General features: G+C 35.2%; 1 protein-coding gene across 7 annotated transcripts in view; it reads right to left on the bottom strand.

The window, feature by feature from the left end:
• Positions 1 to 23,864, bottom strand: part of CACNA2D1 (calcium voltage-gated channel auxiliary subunit alpha2delta 1) — a 541,059-nt gene that overhangs the window by 176,048 nt on the left and 341,147 nt on the right. For all 7 annotated transcript variants that reach the window (XM_069586656.1, XM_069586658.1, XM_069586659.1 and 4 more), the window contains one exon: positions 14,540 to 14,669. In XM_069586656.1, coding sequence (XP_069442757.1) covers positions 14,540 to 14,669 — 130 coding nt within the window. The remainder of the gene's footprint in view (positions 1 to 14,539; positions 14,670 to 23,864) is intronic.

Genomic DNA, 23,864 nt, shown 5'->3' with positions numbered 1-23,864 from the left:
TCTCCTCTAAACAATTTTTTTAAAAAACAGCAATAATTTGACCTTTAACAAGTCCCTGAATATCTCTGTTCAGTAACAGATTTTATAAAATTAACAGAAAAAATTTTCACAACTTCTGATAAAATATGAAAAATGAATAGAAACTAAGGAACTTTAATAATCATATTATACAATATCTGAGGGCCCCCTTTCTTAGCAACAACACTGAGAAATATATTTCAGTTCCAAGAATTACAGAAAGATCTGCCATTTTTCTTTAGTGAGTTACAGAGTGCTGGGACCTAAATGACTTCTACATGGACACTAATATTATTAGATAACACTGATGCAATACCAAGAATAACCATGTATGCTGACAGAGATTCTTGAAATACTTTTCTGGACTCACCAAACAATCTTCATGAGGTTCCTAGGAATAAAAGACTTTCCAGTGGCCCTTTCTTAAACATTTATCCAAATATGCAACAATATAAGGGAAACTTTGCAAAAAAAAAAAAAAAGTAAAAAACATACTGTAAAATATTAAGAATGATGCAACATTTTATGTCCAGATTTTGGCTGATTGGGTAGCATCTGCTAAGGCTGCCATGCAGCACGAAGAATGCACTATTCTCTTATAGTATTGAGGAGACAAATCCAAAATGACCCCCAAAGCCACAGAAACCAGTAGCAGAACATCTTCACATGGTATAGAGATATGTGTCTGCTGGTTCAAAGGAACTACAGAGAGGATGCCCACATAAGAAATTTCTAAATAACCTGTACAATTTCTCCCCAAGAAAAAAAGTTAGTTTAAATTATTTACTACATAACTACATCTACCTAGCCTTGGCAAAGTCAGCCAGCCAGATATCAACCATTCTCTGTCCTCCCTTGCCCTTAGCACTTCTACCTGGTGGAGGCAAACTACATACAGCTAGGAAGTACCCCATCGCTTCTGCCTCTTTTCCACTGTCAGCTTCCATTAGCCCTAACCTAGGGTGCAGGGTGGTAGAGCAGTAGGGGTTAATAATAAATCAAATTTGGAATTGAGACTGCGTTTTTGCTTTTTATATTTGGAGAAGGCGATGGCACGCCACTCCAGTACTCTTGCCTGGGAAACCCCATGGACGGAGAGGACGGAGGAGCCTGGAGGCCTGCAGTCCATGGGGTCGTGAAGAGTCAGACACGACTGAGCAATTTCACTTTCACTTTTCACTTTCCTGTACTGGAGAAGGAAATGGCAACCCACTCCAGTGTTCTTGCCTAGAGAATCCCAGGGATGGGGGAGGCTGGCGGGCTGCCGTCTATGGGGTTGCACAGAGTCGGATACGACTGAAGTGACTTAGCAGCATACTGTATTTATGTCTAAAAGTGACTGAGACCATCTTATTATCTGTTATCAGGAAAGTCATCTTTATCCAGTCATTTACTGAAAAAAGTGTGAGTCTAACAAAATAAAATTAAATCTTTACAAGAAAATGCCTGGTACAGTTGGACAAGGTGACTCAAGGAGAAAACAAGAATTGTAAATTTTATCAAAAGTATTGTGGCACTTGCCAATAATATAAAAATTTTGGGGTAGTGTTATTATTTGAATTAAATGAAATGTATGCTTATAGTATGTTAATGTTATACAGTAATAGAAATATGAAAACTATCAGTAAAGTGACTTGAATTTTATTTCTTTCTAGCATAATTTCTCTGCACTTTTAAAGATTAATAAGTACTAGGAATCTCCAAAGAGGAAGCTATACAACATTTTCCAAATTTGTTTGGCCAGCAAACCATCACCGCAATTAAGAATCCTGTTATAATTTCATTACCTATAACAGAATTGAGAAAACATGGCATGGTTGAATGAACAATGTAAATACATGATACAGAAGATGGATACAATCACCGTGATAGATGTTCATATGCAAGAACTGAGTCGATCTTGCAGTAGAAGCTATCACAAGGGCTAACTAACGTGGCACTTTATTTTCAATAAGATCTAGGTTTTTTTTATAGATCTTAAATATAATTGTGGTTTAAAATATCCTTCAAATTTCAAACAAAAGACTAGAATGCTTCACAAATTCAACCAGGGGAGAGTATTATAATCACTTTGTAACATACACAGGACAACATTTACTGCACAGACGAGAAAAAACTTTGTCAGAGTGACTCTGGCACCATTTTGGACACACGATACACGATCAAATGAATGGACAGTCAGTCAAGTTGTTACAATATTCTTTTGCCCTCTCTTAAAAAATAACAAAACATAACCACACTTCAGTAACTATAAATTTTAGGCTCTATATCTGCAGAGCCGATGGACCTATAAATTTAGGGAATGTTCCAAGAGAACAATCTAATTATTACTGCTATATATACCTAGAATTACAATTAACTGTCTCTCCAATAAACAGGTAAGTCTATTCACCTATTGAGTTGGCAAGCATTAACTGATTTCCACAGCCCTTCAAAGGGGAAGTACAGAAAATAAGAATTGCAATTAATTGTCTCTCCAATAAACAGGTAAGTCTATTCACCTATTGACTTGGCAAGCATTAACTGATTTCCACAGCACTTCAAAGGGGAAGTACAGAAAATAAGATTCTAAATTAAAATGCCAAAAATAGTTTTGCAAATCCAAATTTAAACAGCCAAATACTTTATACTCTAATGTATGTTTAGAAGTATGACATAACCAACTTAAATTTTCAGCTCATTATACACCAGTTCAGTTTAGTCACGCAGTCGTGTCCAACACTTTGAGACCTCATGGACTGCAGCACGCCAGGCCTCCCTGTCCATCACCAACTCCCAGAGCTTGCTCAAACTCATGTCCATCACGTCGGTGATGCCATCCAACTATCTCATCATCTGTCATCCTCCTCTTCTCCTGCCTTCAATCTTTCCCAGGGGTCTTTTATCTTTTATCAGGGTCTTTTCCAATGAGTTGGTTCTCGGTATCAGGTGACCAAAGTATTGGAGTTTCAGCTTCAGCATCAGTCCTTGCAATGAATATTCAGGCCTGATTTCCTTTAGGATTGACTGGCTGGATCTCCTTGCAGTCCAAGGGACTCTCAAGAGACGTCTCCAATACTGTTATTTATATATATATATATATATATATATATATATATATACACACACATAAAAACTTGAGTTTAAGCCTATTCCAATTTTTCCCTGGAAACAAAACTGTGTCTTAGCCAGCTTGGGTTGCCATAATAAAATAACACAGACTAGGTATTTCCTCTGAGTTCTAGAGGCTGACAAGTCCAAGATCAAGGTGAGTGCCAATTTGGTTCCTGGTGAGAACTCTCTTTCAGGCTTGCAGACTGCTGCCTTTCCTGCTGTCTCCTCACATGGCCTTTTCTGTGCAGGAATACCTCTTCATATAAAACCACCAATCCTACCAGATTAGGGCCCCATCCTAATGACCTCATTTAACCTTGACTGTCCCCTAAAGATCCTATCCAAATATAGTTAGTCACCACTGAGGGTTAGGACTCCAACATGTGAATCCATGTGGGACACAATTCAGTCCACAGCAATTTACAAGATCCATAAAACTGTTATTTCTAATTGGTCTGTTATTCCATAATTCTGAATGAATTAAAGGGCTAGTATCTGTAAGATCAGAAGAATACTATATTCTTTGGCATTTGGGTTTACTTTTGGTCAACATTTTCCTATCAGAAAATGAACACTATATTGCATCTTTAAGATGAATGTATTATAGAAACGTCATTAGAGAAAAACAATGAAATGAAGTGCAAACTTTCCCTTGGAAGAGGAATTTCTTCTCTTTGTTTCATACTTATTAAGCATGATCAAATTATCCTATCCTAAAATTTTATTAGTACCTCATGTCTTCTCATGTTTCTACTATTTCACTGCTATGCTCTTAATGAGGAGTGATGCTAGTTAATTAAACTAAACCTTAAACACACACAGACACACACACAGACACACACACACCCACACCCACAAGATGATCATTTCGTTAGAGAATCAATGGTATTTCTTAAAAGTGTCCTTTTTTTAGCCCTTACCAGATTTCTGATTTCATGGCTTAGGATCATGGCTTTATGATTTAAATAGCATTTTTAAAGAAAAAAGGAAAGCTACTTTGTTAATATGATAACCATGATAATATTTTAAAGTCATTCACTTTTTTAGTCTTTAAACACACAACTCTATAGCATGAACTGATGTATCACCCAGAATTTCAAAAACTTTGTTTTTGGTAATTATCTGCTGAAAAAAAAATAACAGAAAACAATTTATATTATTGTATATTAAACCAAAATCATATTTGTAATAAATAAAAGCACAGACAACAAATACTCTAAAAACAAACAGGTATAGAAGTAGTGGGAATTTCTCAGCTCTCTTTAATCATCAGAGCATTTTTTATCATTGGTAGGAGTATTTTGATAAAATTTTAATTAAAAAATGACTTCAATTAAAAATGATTGTAAATTTTTTCCATTTCTTTAATACTAAATTATATGAGATGTTCACTAAATCTTCTGTGCCAATCATTTCATGATATATGTAAGTCAAATTATATTTTACACATTAAAATTATATAGTTCTGTATGCCAATTATATCTCAAATTGAAAAAAAATAGGTAAATGCTTAATCTGCATCAACTGATACAGAATATAAAAGCGTTATTAGACATCTAAAATACTCAATTATCGAGTCAGTTGTTTTGTTTCCAGGCATTATTCTTTCATTGCTATTTTGCTTGGCAATGTTTTCATTGAATTTTTCATTATTATTCATAAAGTAATACTGTTTTACGATATATTTCTTTTTTTGGTGCTATATCTTTTTTTAAATTGAAGTGATATGAGTTAATTAACTTTTCACATTTCTAGAAAAAAATTCAAAACTTGAAAGTATTTATTTGAAAATTTTATAGAAATGACTCAACATAAGTACTTTCTTTGGCCATAAATTTCAATGTGTTTCCAATTTATTTTATGATTACTGACATATTATTGAGTTGATCTGACTTTATTTTATAATAATTCATCCACTCTTCTTACACATTATGGCATTTTACTGTAAAGTTGCCCCTAATGCCCTTTCATGGTTTTAATCTCCATTTTCTGGGGTTATACTTCTTACTTTAAATATTTTTCTCTCATTTTCCAACAGCCTTGACAATCTCTTTTTAAAGCTTGTGATTTTATTGCTAAAGTATACTGAAACACATTTTGCTACTTGAAATTTAAAATGTATATATTTATCAAGCAAAGTTCAGTTAAGCATAATCACTAAATTCAGCTAATCAGGTGAAAGGGAAAACTTTACAGTATATGTTGTGAAAGATCTAGCATGTGGGAAAATCAGGGTAATTTCTAAACATGTTTCTTACCATCCCTCAGACAAACTGCTGCTACACTTCACAGTGCCCTAGTATTTTATTTTACATAGCAATGGAACCTAGTGTTGAAAAAACAAACATAAGACATTAATGCTGAAAGAAAAAGGCAGTAAACTATTTCAATATATTATCAATATTCTGCATATATCTCTAAAATATTAATTAAAAGATAATAGTGTCAATGAAAAATTGGAATTAGAAAGGAACTAATTCATTGAAGGTATAATCTAATTTGGTACTTACCTGTCATATCAAGAAAATTTATCAATAGTTTTGTCCTTTTAATATCAGTTCTTATTTTATCTTAAGGTGATAATGAGAAATACAGAGATTTACTTATATCCCATGATAAAAATTATTAAATATATAATAATACTTTCTGATAAGGTAAAAGTTCAGGTATAAACTTTGTAGGGTTTCAGTATATTTGCTTAGTAGGCAATAGGTCAGGTATAAATTTTGTAGTGTTTCAGTATATTTGCTTAGTAATTATATATTTGCTACTAGTACATTTAATGAACACATACACAGACATACAGTATCTGAATCAGTGTAATTTTACATATTTTCCTTTACACTAGTTTGTATTTCATAAAATCATCATATATTTATTTTATAGTGAGAAAAATAAGCATTTTAATGTTATATTTGCCTCAAAAGCAATTGTAAAGCTCAAAAGATGTTTAACAGGAACACATATGTTATTCCAATCAAGATTCTGGAAGTGGAACAACCCTATTAACATTTTACTTCAAAGAAATAGATCATGCATTAATTCAAGATTATTTGTTTTGTACAGAAAACAACAGCTAAAACACTACCATGCACATACCTATACATCAACAGTTAAGAAGTTCAAAACTTGCCAGTACTGAGATGTGAATCCCAAACCAGAAGCCTATCACAGGAAATACACCAGGCAAGCCTGAAAAACGCTCAGCGGTTTGCACCAGTGTAAGGATATGTAAGGATTTATGTAAACAGGCGAAATGAAATATGTCTATATATTTTCCCTCTGTTTTTCTGTAGGATTACTATCCCGTTTCTAACTTGTAACACTGAATGATGAGGAGGAAACTAACTTGCATGGAATTTATCTTCAAAAGAAAATTTAAAAGTTGTGAAGAAAGACACAGAAAAAAGGTCTTTTGATATTCTACTGAACTTGAATTAATTCAATACTCTTTAAAGATCTCAGGAAATTTATCTTAGTTTATTAGTTTTCAACTAAAAGTGCTTTTATAATGTTTATTTATGAGGATAAAATTTGTTTGTCACACTATTTTGAGATAATTAAGTTAATTGAATAGAATGTCTCCATCACATAAAATAAGAAGGAAAAATGTATATCTCAAAAATAGATTTACACAATTTTTAAAAATTAACTTATTTTTTAATTGAACGATAATTGCTTTACAGAATTTTGCTCTTTTCTGTCAAACCTCAACATGAATCAGCCATAGGTATACATTTATCCATCCCCTCCCTTTTGAACCTCCCTCCCAATCCCACCCCTCTAGGTTGATACACAACCCCTGTTTGAGTTTCCTGAGCCTTACAGCAAATTCCTGTCGGCTATTTATTTTACATATGGTAATGTAAGTTTCCATATTACTCTTTCCATACATCTCATCCTCTCCTCCCCGCTCCCCATCTGTAAGTCTATTCTTTATGTCCATTTCTCCCTTGCTGCCCTGTAAATAAAAATCCACATATTTTAATAGGTACAGTTTTCCGAGCTACAATCTTGGTCCAAGGTCCCATCATTCCTCCTCAATTCTTGCCTTTTATGTCTGTTCTCAACCAACTATCCAGCATCTACCTTTTTACGAAAGTGTAATTCCTCATCCAAAAAACACCTCAGAGTTCCCTCTCTGTATGGACTTAATCTCTGTTTTCTCAAAACCTGTATGTTGAACACCTAATCTGCAATGCAACAGTATCAGTAAGAGGGGCCTCTGGGAGGTAATTAGGCATAGATGAGGTTATGGGGCTAGAACATTTGTAGTGGAATTAGTGTCTCACCTTCATAATCAGATTGCTGTCATATGAAAAGAGGAAAAAATATGAGATCTCACTCTCTCTGCATGTGCACAAAGAAGTAGTCATCTGAGCACACGGCAAGATGGTGGCCATCTATAAAACAGGAAGCTCTCTGTACCTCACCAGAAATCAAACCTGTCAGCAGGTTGGACTTCCAGTGCCCAAAACGATAAAAATAAGTCTCTATTATATAAGCCACTCTGTCTACAGCATTTTGTTAGAGCAGTCCAAATAGACTAAAACAATCTCAAAATGAAAATCAAAGTATTTTGCAATTATCCACAAGGCTGTATACAAGGAGGCCTCTGCTGCGCTACACCTGCTCCTTCCCACCTGCTACCTCAGCTATGCCCACTCTGGTCTTTAGGCTCTTTATGAACCTACCAGGCTCAAGATCTTGGTGCTTTCTCTTCCCTCTGCCTGCAACAGTATCTAGAGAGATACTTCAGTATCTAGATACTACAGTATCTAGATACTCCAGTATCTAGAGATACTATCTAGAGAACTTCAACTCTCATGCTTACCAACTACAGACTATGTTATCTTATCCACAAAGTCTTCCCTATCTCCATGTTTTAAATATCAACTCCCCAGCTCCTAACCCAGGAACTGCCTATGCTGTGCTGTGCTTAGTTGCTCAGTCATGTCCAGTTCTTTTCACCACCATGGACTATAGCCCGCCAGGCTTCTCTGTCCATGGGGATTCTCCAGGCAAGAATACTGGAGTGGGTTGCCAGCCCTCCTCCAGGGGATCTCCCCAACCCAGGAATCAAATCCAGGTCTCCCACATTGCAGGCAGATTCTTAACTGGGTCACCAGGGAAGCCAAAGAATACTGGAGTGGGTAGCCTATCCCTTCTCTGGGGGAACTTCCTGACTCAGGAATCAAAACGGGGTCTCCTATATTACAGGCGGATTCTTAATCAGCTGAGCTACCAGGGAATAGGGAAGCCCAGGAACTGCGTATAACCCTCCCTTATTTTATGTTTATCTCAAGCTTTTATTATGTTACAATATATCCCATCATTTAACCGTTTATTTTATGCCCTATCTCCATCACAATGTAAGCTCCCTGAGTACAGGGATTTTTTTAATCTGTTTGTTCATTGCTATATTTCCATTATAAACAGATTTTTAAAACAGCAAAAGTAAACTATTAGCACTCTCTAATTAAATAGTGCACATGTCCTGAAATAGACTAGTTGCTTATGAAAGACTATCACACAATCAGCAAAGGCCTAGCAGCTTTCTCTTCTGTAATTTTTACACTAACATAATTTTACATACAGTAGTTACATTTTCTATGACAAAACAAATGAACATTAAGAGAGGCAAGATAGGAGTAGGGGATTAAGAGATACAAACTAATATTTATAAAATAAATAAGCTACAAGGATATATTGCACAGCATAGGGAATATAGGTAATATTTTATAGTACCTATAAACAGAATATAACCTTTAAAAAATTGTGGACCACTATGCTGTACATGTGAAATTTATGTAATGCTGTACACAAACTATATTTCAATGTAAGAAAAGATAAATTAGAACACAGTATTGGTGATTATAGATCATTTAATTTATAAATTGTTAAAGTATATGAGACCTCCAAGGATATTAACACAACTCCAGAAAATTCTCCCGTCTTCCTCAATGAAAATCAGTGTACCTCTGTGACAGAAGTATGTTCATTTTTAAATTTCTAAAATAGAAATTATAAATTGCCTAGTTTACCTCAAAAGGTAGTATAAGGACAAAAGTATCTAGTACCTGAAAGTTACGTAAGTTGGAGTTCCCTACTGTTTTCTCTTAGTAATGTGTATTTTTTACAACTATAATAATTCTACAAATAAATATTAACATAAATTTCAAATGACAAATGACCAAAATATTCTATAAAAGCATTCCCTATACTTGAATAAAAATAATTAACACATTAATAAAGCTCTGTGATTAAAACAAATTGTCAGAATATTCAGCCCTTTCTATCAAGTTCACTATTTTTATACTGAAACAGATAAATGATTAAAAAAATAAGCGTAGTTTGAGTGTCCTCTAAAATAAAAGTATGAACCAGTAAAATCCTCAAAATTAAAAGCTTTCAGACAATATTTTAATTATATACACTATTTGAAAAGTTTAACTATATCATGGAGCAAAAGCAATCATATTGAATTCAAGGGAATTTCAAAAGTAATCACCTTTGGAAAATTAGAACACAAGATATCTTATGAGAATTCAGGGACACAAACTGTCTTTGAATGAAAGAAGAGGCTGTTCCCTTCAGTTAAGCCTTCAATTAAAGTATGCTTTCCCATTTATTAAATTCAGAATCTAGAATGATTCTGTACATCTGATATGTTTTGATGAACTGCATGAAAAATGCCAGTAATTATTAAATTTTCAAGATCTTGTTGACATTTCTGATTTTACTCCTATGTCATTTAGTCACATAGCTCATAACACCGGATATGAATTTTAAAGCAGTGCAGGCCAGGCAAGGTCAGAGTCTTACTGATGAGATTTCAGCAAAAAAGAAGAAGCCAATATTTCTTCAAGATAAATAGGACTACATACACAATCCAAAGATAGAGCTTCTTTTTCTTTTTTTAAATTATGCCATATACCAAAATTTCTTACAATTTCTGAAAATATCTATTTCAATATCCTATCTTCCTGATTTTCAAAGTAATCAAAGTAATACTTTTTTACTTTTTAGCCTCTGACACTATTAAAATCATCCTTTTTAAATATCCACTAACAGTTTATTCCAAATTAGAAACATTTACAAAAAGTCAAAACTCTTCTGTAGGATTTTAAAAGATACCTATACTATGTGACATCAATATGAAGAAAGGATACTTGGATTTACTTTATGTGTCAATTTTATGTTTGTTCCAGCATAAAATAGATGAAGACATCAATGAATGTGACTTCAATGAAAAAAAAAAAAAAAAGAGCAAAAGAAATAAGAAAATGAAGATTCTCATGCAAAATCAGTATTTTACTGACTCTTATGGAGTTACATCTTGGCTCGCAAGTAATATGAGTCAAAATTAAGTCAAAAGAAAACATTAGAATTTTATCTATTACAGTACTGTAAAGTATAAAGTTTAAAATTAGAATTTATATGAAACTTGACTCCATTTTTTATCAGTGATGTGGACTTTCATTAAAGACTCAGCTTGAGTTTCCTCTTCAAAAATTTTTAACAAAGTTATAGTAATAAAACGAGACACTATAATTTACTTTGGTGTATAATTTACTAGACTGGTGAATTAGGTTCTAATGATTTTAGGTTCTAATTACCTAGGGAAAAATGCATTTTTCACTATTTATTCAATATCACTTCATTGAAAAGTTAATCAAAGTTATTTTGCTTTTCTATTCCCTGGATAACCTACTCCTAAAGAGATACCTTTCTCCTCTCTATTTTCAGCCTTTTAATAGTTTAACAACAACAAATCTCTCTACTATAAGCAAGGCAAGCAGAATAGGTTGGTGGGGAAGCAAGGTGAAAAGCAATATGAAAAGTCCCATTTGGATTATTTCATTAGTTTGTGTTTGCATTTAAATACATATTTTATAAGACTATGCCCCAAACTGTTAGTCATGATTAGCTTCAGGAGGTGTTATTGTTTGACACCTTTATTTTCTATTTTAAACATGCATGCCATATTAAAATTTCTTCTACTGTTGGTGACACAGCTTTTAGAAAAAGAAATTTGTTTTTAAAATGTGTGAGGTTGCTGTGGCCCGGATTAGGCTGCTCCAAGATATGCCTCAGTGGCATATTGATTATTCTGAATTAAGAGTTATGTGAGAAACAGCCAACGGAAAATAAAGCATAGAAAAATATAACCATGTCTCTCTTACCCTCTAAAAGTAGGAAATACATCTTCCACATGAAGGTATGCACTCCTATCAGCAGAGGTAAGGAATTCAAAGCTAAGCAAGCTGTACAAACATATGTTGTTACTTCGTTAGTCAGCTACCCCAAACACAAGCTGCCTTGTCTTATCTCTTCACATATTGTTTGTTTGTCTAAAAATGATATGTAATTGGCCTGCTTTGGACACTGTGAGGGTACCATTTCTATGACTTGCTCTACTCTGATCTGTCGTGTCTGACTCTTTACAGCCCCACTGACTATATCCTGCCAAGCTCCTCTGCCCCTGGGATTCTCCAGCAAGAATACTGGAGCACCCATTTCCTACTCCAGGTGATCTTCCCAACCCAGGCATCAAACTCATGTCTCTTGTGTCTCCTGCATTGGCAGGCATATTCTTTACCACTAGCACCACTCATATGTGCAAACTGATTTTAAATTAATCTATTAATCTGTCTTCTGTCAATTTTAGACCAGCCAAAATAACTCAGGAAGAACTGGGGAAGAGGAAGATCTCTCCCTGGACAAAGTTCTGTTATCCTTCTCAAGAATTTAATGGGAAGTTTGAGAATATCTGGATAATCACTATTAGCAACAAAACAGAAACACGATCATGAAAGTCTGCTAACAAATTAAAAACACTCAAGCTGGCCTCCTGTTTGTTCAACATAGTGATACAGACCAGATAACAGCGACGTGATGACCACAGAGTAGCGACATACAAATGCTTTGACTCAGAAATTTTATATCCAACCAGTCTGTTCTTCTAAAGTGAATTCAAAAGAAAGATATAATTTTAGAATAATAAGATTATATCTTGCTGACATACCCCCCCAAAAAAAACAGGTGATAACAATTTCTAATAAAGTGGATGAAACATTATTTTTTAAAAAATAAGAAACACAACCACACAGCTCAGTATTATCTGATGTTGTTGTAAGTTACAAAATTAAACAGCAAACATCAAAAATACTTTCAAAAAAAGAATGTAGCAAAGTAGAAACAAAAAAATATAAAAATCAAACCTGGATCCTAGTTATTTCTAAAAGGACTTAGAATCAATAGGGTTAAGTTGTAAAGAAATGAAATTATGTAACTGCTTACATACACCATATTGTTCCTATCATACAGCAAAATCATATGTTTAATATCTTTAAAGAAATGACATGATGAAAACATGTACTTTTAAAAATATTAAAAAGGTGAAACAAAACGAATGAATAAAATAAAACAGATGATGAGATTTATATTATGAAATTAGTCAGGCATGTACTTAAAAATTCCCTTTTAAGCAACAATCTCAGAGTGAATCCAAAAAACAAAAGCTCTTGGGGCTGGTGCATGGGGATGGCCCAGAGGGATGTTGTGGGGAGGGAGGTGGGAGGGGGGTTCATGTTTGGGAACGCATGTAAGAATTAAAGATTTTAAAATTTAAAAACTAAAAAACTAAAAAAAAAAAAAACAAAAGAAACAAAAGCTAATTTCTTGTATTTGTTCTGTACTTAATTCTTTTCGTCTAAACAAACTTTAGTCTTCCCTGTAGCTCAAACAGGAAAACACCTGCCTGCAATGCAGGAGACCCAGGTTCGATCCCCAGTTCGGGAAAATCCTCTGGAGAAGAGAATGGCAATGCCCTCCAGTATTCTTGCCTGGAGAATCCCATGGACAGAGGAGCCTAGTGGGCTACATTCTGTGGGATCACAAAGAGTTGGACACAACTGATTGACTAACACTACTACTTAATAAAGTTCATTTGTAATTAGTCATAACAGCAAACATTTATATAATGCTTACTTTGAGTTTGGCACTATTGTGGAAACTCAAGTATATTAACTTCCTTTATTTTCAAATGAACTTTTGGGCTAGTAATTTTATCCCCATTTTACAGGTGCAAAAAATGCTTGCCCAGAAAGTTAATAAATTTGCCCAAGGAAATACTGTTAAAATTTAGGTTTGAAATTTAACTTAACCTAGGCTGTCTGTATCCAGAATCCAGACAATTACGTATATACTCTAGACACTCAATACACTTTACAGTGTTTTTAATTAAGGGGACTATTAGAAACACACTTTTTAAAATCTCAAGTGGTTCTTTCGCCTTACCATTTACTTATGTGAAAGGCAGGGTACAAGCAGGAAGGGTAGGAACTGGTTAGAAAAGGATAACATCTAAAACCAGAGTTGCGATTGGGCAAAGACTCTGCTTTCTGGGTCACAGCTCATCTTCCTATGCAATTACGTTGCCCTTAGGAGAATTCCTAGTTAGAACTGTCAGGCTCTGCCCTTATTAGCACATAGGATGTCCAAGGAATATCACTGCCATAAGCTTCCTCCTCTGTATCTTCCTAAAAACTACTCTCCTCCCTTCCTTGCAGTGAAGCCTTCTCACTCAATTTGAAGTTTTTCTTTTTCTTTATGCTGCTAAGCTACTGCTAAGTCACTTCAGTCGTGTCCGACTCTGTGCGATCCCATAGACGGCGGCCCACCAGGCTCCCCCGTCCTTGGGATTCTCCAGGCAAGAACACTGGAGTGGGTTGCCATTTCCTTCTCCAATGCATGAAAGTGAAAAGTGAAAGTGAAGTCGCTCAGTAGTGTCAGACTCTTAGCGACCCCATGGACTGCAGCCTACCAGGCTCCTCCATCGATGGGATTCTCCAGGCAAGAGTGCTGGAGTGGGGTGCCACTGCCTTCATTTATTCCTTTACCCAACCGTTTTCTACCTTGAGTTCACAATAAACTAAGAGGGAGGTATCTTTACATTGTAGGGTAAGGCAGAGATCAGAGAGAGAGAGAGACAGGTAAAATACAGTAAGTTGTGGTAAGAACTGGAGAGTCTGCAATGTACATTGCTCTTTCTTTACCAGTTTGGTGTCTTTGTAAAAATATTTGTGTGCACTAATGCTACATAGTTTTAATTTTTTATAAATGCATGTATTACTTTGGAAGTTACTGATACCAACTGGAAAGACAGAATTATTTGCTAAAAGAGTAGGACACCTCCATGGCTACAGGCTCTCCCGCAATTATTCACATAGTGAGGCCTGATGACAATATACTACTCATGGAAATTAGGTTTCTTCTTTTGCATAAATCAGAGTTTACCATAGACTCTTAAATAACATGTAAATGAGAGCATCAAATTTGCTCCCTTTTTTCCTTTCAAAAATAAAATACATAAGCTAGATTAAAAACATGCTATTCCAAGAGTTGCGCACATCCTTTTACTTACAGCCCTCATAGATGTCAGTGGGAATATGAACGGCTGCGTGCTGATAGGATATTTGTCGCCCAAAATTAGCGTCATCGATAAAAACAGGTTTTATCCTCTGGCTGCCTGGTTCGCTATCATTCTTTTCTGGCTATAAAGAAAAGACAGACAATAAAGAGAATATTACAATGTATCCTAACACAGATATTCTCACATTCACTTCTTCATTTGCCAAATGCATATTCTTGTAAGAATATTTTAAAATATTCCCATGATAATATCAGACACCACAAATTTCCATTCAGCCACTAACAATTCACATTGTATCTTCATGATAGGATTCACATTATAACCTAATTTCTCTCCTAATTTCCTAAAAATTGGAGTCACCCAGGAACATCCTGAGAGGACCAGAGCTTTCCCACGTACAGCACTTATTAAAATGTCAAAATGTTAAAGAATAGAATACAACCAAATGAAAAGTTCCCCCTTGAAATAAATGCACCACTTATGCTACAACTTTATATAAATTCTTGGTTTGATAACTAATCTTACACATGAACACAAGAAATGATAGCGGTGAAGGATTATTTTGTCATATTCCCTTGATTTTTGCATGTTTTCCATGTGTATCAATTTTTGCTTTAGAAAAGGAAAGTACAAATGCTCTGAAAGAAGAGATCTATTGTAACTCTAAGTACAATTGAATCTTAACTTCAACCAAGTTGTCTCCTGAGGTAGGAGCAAAGATTCAATCAATATTGATTCAAGAAAATCCCACAGAGTTTAAGGTTGAAGATTAATTTTCTACCTATTTGAACTATGCTTCTGATTATTAAATTACCCTGGCAAGGTAATTTAGTTTCTCCTCTGGCAAGTAACTAAGAATCTCACTCATTTATCCAAAACGCATATCCCTAAATGTATTCCACTTTCCTAAGGTAATTTCCACAAAACAAAACTGAAAAAAGAACCACAACATTTGACTATTTTATAGCACACTGCAGTAGTACAACTGATAAACCAGACAAAGAACTTAAGTGGACAGTCTCATAAGGGTGGTAGGATGTGGCAAAATCAAACCTTACAAACATGTGATAATATCCAACTTTCTAGATGGCTCTGAAAATTTGGACAGCCAGATAACCCATTAGTATCCCAAGATATTTTAATACTCTCTCTCTCTCTCTCTCTCTCACACACACACACACACACACACACACACACTTCTTGGGGAAACTGCAACATGGGAAAGATTATTTAGACACAAATATTAGCAAAAGGGCTTTAAAAAAATCAATGATTTCTAAAGCTGCAAGTCCAACTCATTATTATATAATGAAATCAATTTAACAGGTCATGACTAAATTATTTTTCAAATGAAACAATGTTGAAAGAAACCATGAAAATACATTCTCTATAATAAGGAGAAGGACTATATTTGACTTCCCTGGTGGCTCAGACAGTAAAGCGTCTGTCTACAATTTGGGAGACCCAGGTTCGATCCCTGGGTTGGGAAGATCCCCTGGAGAAGGAAATGGCAATCCACTCCAGGACTATTGCCTGGAAAATCCCATAGACAGAGGAGCCTGGTAGGCTGCAGTTCATGGGGTCGCAAAGAGTCGGACACGACTGAGCGACTTCACGCTACCACACTATGGTTTAGTTAGATATGACTCTGTGTGTATGTGTGCACATCTGGGTATATGATATTCCGACTGTAAAATTTGTCATCAATAAGCAGAGTTAAAGAAGGATCATTATTTTTAATCCACGTGAAAGAAACAAAGATATAACTGCCCCTCTAGTAACAAACTAAATATACAAAATAAAGAAACAGCAGTGCTGAAAGTCTAAAATTTGACAAAAAGCCTACAAGCAGAAATTACTGATTTATATTATTTTCTAAAACAAAGGTTAGGTGTGTGCAGTGTTAAGAATAAGAAAAAGAAAGAATGATAAGGCAAAGAAACACCACAGAACAAAACACTTAACACATCTACCATGATTCCAACTACTAATAAAGGAAAGAATAAAAATAATAACTGGGATTTGGTCCTGGATTCAGTCATGAATTTTCTTATAATTTAAAATTCATCCTCTATTCTATGATTATCTATGGGCACAACTGACTTGAATAAGAGGATGGAACATTAAAACTAACTACTTCCATTAATAATATGAATGTAAAGAGGGTCTCACCAAATAAATGATGTCATTATGCTTCTCCACTGCAAACATTCTGAATTCGTAAAAAGCCTCAATATTTATTTTAAAGCAGAGGCTTCTAACAGTTTAGTCCTTGAAGAAGCAATATCACCAACCAATGAAGCATTTTAGAATGCAAGTCAGAGGTTCCACCCTAGGTCCAGTCAATCAGAAATGTCAGGAAAGCGTTAGTCACTCAATCGTCCCTGACTCTTTGCAACCCCATGGACTGCAGCCCACCAGGCTCCTCTGTCCATGAGATTTTCCAGGCAACGATACTGGAGTGGGTTGCCATTTCCTTCTCCAGGGGATCTTCCCAACCCAAGGATTGAACCTAGGTCTCCTGCATTGCAGGCAGATTCTTCACTGACTGAGCTACAAGGGAAGCCCCAATGTCAGGAAGGGGACCAGCAATTCAGTAATTCAACAAACCCTCTCAGGTGATTGTGGTACACATTAAAACTCCAAGTTCCCTGCTTTAAACTATTAATAAATTAGACACAGAATTTTTTTCATTAAAAAATTAGAATTGACTAGTAATAAGCATATTAACGGATGTCTCAATTTTTCTACCTTCCACAGGGCAGAGGGTTATTTTAACAGATGCATGCACACAGCAATATGGCCAGTAATATTTGTCAAAGGATATTTGAAGAGAAAACAGTCCCTGCAGATTCTATAAGGGTGCAACTTAAAATAAGTTGAGGTAGTAATACTCTTCTACTCTTATATCAAGGAAATAAAAAAGCACACTGGCACATCAAAACTCTGAGATAAGCTCCACTAAAGAAAATAACATTTACCCTCAGTGTTCTCAAGTTCATGTGATGCTGATTGTTTGTTTGTTCGTTTTCATATAAAACTTATTACAAACCACATACTTACAAAAAAACCACGGAAAGGCTTGGTAGAAAGTAAAGATATCAGAAGAGCTGGTTCTCCTCAGTTGTATTTAATAATGTCTTGGACTGTTTCTTAGACTTCAGCTTTCTGACTTAGGAATGATGCTGGGCTACCTATTAGGTGTGATACCTATTCCATGGGGCATATCAGAGTCACCTGGGAAACTTCTTCCCCCACCAATAAGCAGCAAATCACAGTGAGGAGGATGTTTTTGGAAAGAAACTCTCAGTTAATTCTAATATCCTCTCCTACCTAAATTAAGAACACTCAAACTAAAGAACGGAGAAGGCAATGGCACCCCACTCCAGTACTCTTGCCTGGAAAATCCCATGGATGGAGGAGCCGGGTAGGCTACAGTCCATGGGGTCTCTGAGAGTTGGACATGACTCAGTGACTTCACTTTCACTTTTCACTTTCATGCATTGGAGAAGGAAATGGCAACACACTCCAGTGTTCTTGCCTGGAGAATCCCAGGGACGGGGGAGCCTGGTGGGCTGCCGTCTATGGGGTCACACAGAGTCAGACACGACTGAAGTGACTTAGCAAACTAAAGAAACTATACAGCTATTTTCAGTTATGGAAAAACTGCAGTTCCATTTCTACAATTTTAGAAAATATTATGTTAGTTTTTATAAATACATTTTTCCCAGAAATCCCATTTATATCTTGATAAAATTTTAGATGTATGAAAAGTAGAAAGATCAGGTGATAGATAAGAGATAGCTAGTGAAGTATATATCTGAATTAAGATTAGGAATATGTGGATAAATGCAAATATTTCATTCATTCACTCAAGAAATATTTACTGGTAGAGTGGAGGAGAGAGGATTTAATGATAATTCTTATAGAAATGTCATTTAATATTCAAATCTTGAAACAAACATGCAACAATAGTAAAATGGTCACAATAATCTATTATGACAAATACAATTTAATGTTGTTATTAAGTAATATAAAAGAGTAATTACATCAGGAATTACATATATGCTGTATTTGTTTTTAAATGTTTTTAGGTTTAAAAGTAGATGTTAAGCACAGAGTAGGAAGAGAAAAAATAGCCTATATTTTTAGAGGAATGAGAGGAAAAGAAAAATGAAAGGATCAGTGTATATAGGTAACATTATCAGCACTTTCATTAGTTTTATAGTTTTAATGGTATTCATCCTTGTGCTTTCTCATTGTTTCCAATATAATACAATAAACATGTATTATACTTGCAACTAAAATATTATGTTCTTTCTAGAGTACTATTAAGCATTATACAATTATCTTACTAAGGTGAAAGTTGCTTCTATTTCCTCTGAATCCTCTCACACTTAAAAAATTGTGCTTTAAATGCATCATAATACTGGTTTCCTCAGTGTGTATGCCCAGCAGTGGGATTGCTGGGTCATAAGGCAGTTCTATTTGCAGTTTTATAAGGAATCTCCACACTGTTCTCCAGAGTGGCTGTACTAGTTTGCATTCCCACCAACAGTGTAAGAGGGTTCCCTTTTCTCCACGCCCTCTCCAGCCGCCCTCTCCAGCATTTATTGCTTGTAGACTTTTGGATCGCTGCCATTCTGACTTGTGTGAAATGGTACCTCATTGTGGTTTTGATTTGCATTTCTCTGATAATGAGTGATGTTGAGCATCTTTTCATGTGTTTGTTAGCCATCCATATGTCTTCTTTGGAGAAATGTCTATTTAGTTCTTTGGCCCATTTTTTGATTGGGTCATTTATTTTTCTGGACTTGAGCTGCATAAGTTGCTTGTATATTTTTAAGATTTGGGAGAATGGCATTGAAACATGTATACTATCAGGTAAGATATGAACTGCCAGTCTATGTTCGATACACGATACAGGATGCTTGGGGCTGGTGCATGGGGATGATCCAGAGGGATGATACAGGGTGGGAGATGGGAGGGGGATTCAGGATTGGGAACTCATGTACATCCATGACTGATTCATGTCAATGTATGGCAAAACCAATACAGTATTGTAAAACAAAATAAAGTAAAAATAAAAATTTGAAAAAATGCATTTTAATAAAATATTTGCACTTTCAAACTTCCATGTAGGGAATTCCCAGGTGGTCCAGTGGTTAGACTCAATGCTTCAACTACTGGTACTTGGTTCAATCCTTGGCTGAGGAAATAAGATCCTGTGGGCTACATGCACAGCCAATAAAGAAATTAAATAAATCACCATATAGAGGGCTTTGAAGAGTAACTGAAAATAGTGTACTTCTCAACTTACATATTCATGTATCAAGTCTAGTTTTATTGTGCAGCTGCTAAATATATTAAGAGAAAATTATATTGCTGTTGTCCATGGCCCCCCTTTATTACAGTTTCCATAAACTGCAATAAGTTCATGAAAATATTAAACTTTCTAAAATACAACTCATTTGGTAAAACGTATGAAATTACTGTTTCTGATATCATAATCCATTCTTTACTTGTCTTGGTATACTATGTAATTATATAGTATACTTAATATACAGCAAATACTGGACACAAAGGAATTGGCTAAGAAAAGGAACGTGAAGAAAAGCTACTTAATACATATTGTTTCATGTGTTAGTTAAAAATTTCAAATAAATTTTCCCCCTGGAATTAATATTTCCTTGTTTATCAGATCATATATTAAAAAAATTAAGTTAAAAGTGTCTCTTTTCAACATTTTTCTCCTAAAACAAATCTAGATTCTCCAGACTACCCTATATAAATGCATACAGAGACACTAAGGAGGTAAATTCCAAAATGTACTCAAATTTGCTAAAACACATAAGTGAAACATGAGAAGCATGTTCCTCGGGCTAATCATCTAAATGTAACTTCAGTTATTAAATAACAGATTGGATCACTCAAGAGACAGAGGTACCATCCGGTGCTGGGTGGGTCATTCAGTTTTACAAGCAGTACATACTACTAAAATTAATTTGGAAAGTCATAATGAAAACTCTATGACACACACAAAATAATTCTGCATATTTAATATTTTTAAATGAAACACTAATAATTGATTTTTATAATAAAAATTTGTTTTTTTTAATTTTGTTATCTTTTAATGTTAAAACTATTTCTAACAACAGCAGATCATTCAGAAATTTAAGGTTTATATATTTCACATAAATTGCAGTAGAAACTAGCTTAATCACTATGCACAATACAAACTAAACATGTACACTGAAAAACTTTGTTCACAATCACATTATGGCTAAGTTTACCTTCTCCTGCCCTCTGTCACTTTTTGTGTCCCTATAACCAAAAGAAAATGAAAGCAAGTGAAGGTGAAAGTGAAAGCCGCTCAGTCGTGTCTGACTCTTTTGAGACCCCATGGACTGTATAGTCCCCGGGGTTCTCCAGGCCAGAATACTGGAGTCGGTAGCCTTTCCCTTTTTCCAGGGGATCTTCCTAACCCAGGGATCAAAGCCAGGTCTCCCGCATTGCAGACAGATTCTTTACTAGCTGAGCCACAAGGAAAGCCCAAGAATACTGGAGTGGGTAGCCTATCCCTTCTCCAGTGGATCTTCCCAACCCAGGAATCCAACCAGGGTCTTCTGCATTGCAGGTGGATTCTTTACCAACTGAGCTATGAGGGAAGCCAAGGGAAAATGAGTTAACACTTAATAAGAGTGGAGACTCTCCAAAGAGGTATCACAATGGTTATTTTTATCTCACTAGTGAAGGGGTTGGAGAAGACAATGGCACCCCACTCCAGTACTCTTGCCTGGAAAATCCCATGGACGGAGGAGCCTGGTAGGCTGCAGTCCATGGGGTCGTGAAGAGTTGGACACGACTGAATGACTTCACTTTCTCTTTTCACTTTCATGCATTGGAAAAGGAAATGGCAACCCACTCCAGTGTTGTTGCCTGGAAAATCCCAAGGACGGGGGAGCCTGGTGGGCTGCCGTCTATGGGGTCACACAGAGTCGGACACGACTGAAGCGACAGCAGCAGCAGTGAAGGGATTTAATGAATGGGTTCTTGTGTACTGAACCAAGTTCTTCAAAACCAAAGACTATAGACTTGTATAAAATTCTCCAAAGTCTACATGTGTATATTTTAAAACTTCCACCTCCAAGTACATCCTTTTCTTTTTTACAACTACTTAATAGATATTATTTACAATAGGGCCTTGCCACTTTTACAATATAGATATTTTTGATTCTTGAAATTTTTTGTCACAGTTGTATTACCAGTATCAAATAAAATTTTGGATACATAATGTGCCTCTAGGTGTATTATCACCTAGTGAAAATAATAATCATAGATGTATGATATTTACAGTAGCCTTTCATGGGACACCAAGACTAAAAGGCTGCTCTATACTGACATGTTATCAGCTCTATGGATTAAAAGATGCGACTGGCTCTGTAACCACTATTTACCACTGGAATCTAAGCATGGAGGCTGGTTACCAGTTCTGACTGATATATAGGAAAGCCTCCCTTTCAGTAAATCACTTGCATCAATAAGCAGTGGAGATTCATCAGGGCAGCTGCAGCTGCCCATGCCCAGTTAATGAATAATGAATAGGGAGAAAAAGATGCTGAACCTTCAGCCAGTTATAATTTTTCTGGTCAGGGTGTTAGGCCACACTGAACTGTAAATAATGAATTCAGTTATGGTACAATACGAACACCATCCAGTCTCCTGAGTTAATTGGTTTAAGCTGCTATTTTTCTCCTTGAGGACGCTATGACTCAAAGATGCACTGCGTAAATGAGTAGAACTGAAATGGAAATATGAGTTGGATGACACTGAATATATGACACTAAAATGATACTAAGGATTTTGATATAATATTTGTACATATGCTCTATTGAATCACAACAATAAGAAAACAAAAAAAATTATGAAGAAATGAATAGCATATTATCCACAGAAAAAAAAAGATGAGTTCAGTTAATCATGGCTGATGAAGAAATAAAATTTTCTTCTAAATTCAGAAGACTTCTCCAGGTCATCAAGTAGTTAAAATTTTTAACTCCTTCGATTTACTCTATGGAAAAACTATAACATGGATTCCTCAAAGGCAATTTACTCAATATATTAAGAAAAGAATGTTTCACAGTTAATAAAAAAAGATACACATAACATTAGTGGTCAGAAGAAACTTGAATGAATAATTCTATTTCTTAAAATTAGATGCATTGTTAAGTCTCCATGTGTTCTTCTACTACAATTACGATAAATGAAATAGAAAGAAGAAACAGTCTGAAATAACCTGACTTTGGTGGCAGGGAAAACAGTAAGCAACTGAAATAACACAGAGGAAAAGTTTAAAATCACATAGGGGATATTACAGCAAAAAATACATACATTTTCTAAATATGATGAAATGATTCAAAGATAAATATGAATATGAAACATAAAATGGAACTAAAATGTCAAAAAGGGATAGTGATCACTGTAGTAACTTGCATATTAAATTTTAAAAGCAAAAATAGGCATTCTTCAAATAAAATATACTGAGGTTGCTGATGAAAATTACAATGATAACGTTTGTGCTTAGTCGCTCAGTCATGTCCAACTCTTTATGACCCCAGGACTGTAGCCCATTAGGCTCCTCTGCCCAAGGGAATTCTCCAGGCAAGAATACTGGAGTGGGTTGCCAAGCCCTCTTCCAGGGATCTACCCAACCCAAGGATCAAGCCCAGGTCTCCCGCAATGCAGGTGGATTCTTTACCATCTGAGCCGCTAGGAAAGCCGATAACATTAAGTAGGAATACAGGATCTGAGGATATTTTCAAAGTGAAGTTGATGAATTTTTATTGATAGTTTGCATGCTGGATGAATGCTTGTCAATCACCCATCCAGGACCTAGCACACAGTAAGCATGAAAGCCATCACAACCATAGTACAGGTCAGTGTTATGACAAGAGCTGGAAGCTGATGTAAACTCTGTGAGCAGTATAAATTTGCAAATTATCACCATTAGAAAGGAATGGAATACTCTAAAAACATATACATATCTATTCTATATGTAAATATGTAACCTAAATTTTAGGGAGTGACAGAGAGGGTATTTTCTCTACAAAGGGACTGTGAAATGATTTCTTGCATATGAAAAGCACTATGTGATTTCAAATAGTCTAAAAGGTCAAATAGCACTCCCACTGGAAAGCACGTAGTGGTATATACACATTGCATTATGAAAGATTTAAATGAGGCCAATCTATTTCTAAAAAAATTAAAAGCAAATTTTTATACTGTAAAGATTATGAAAGACAGACATACTTAAAAA

Source organism: Ovis canadensis, chromosome 4, assembly GCF_042477335.2.
Source record: "Ovis canadensis isolate MfBH-ARS-UI-01 breed Bighorn chromosome 4, ARS-UI_OviCan_v2, whole genome shotgun sequence".
Lineage (NCBI taxonomy): Eukaryota > Metazoa > Chordata > Mammalia > Artiodactyla > Bovidae > Ovis > Ovis canadensis.
This window is presented reverse-complemented; position numbering and strand designations above follow the sequence as displayed.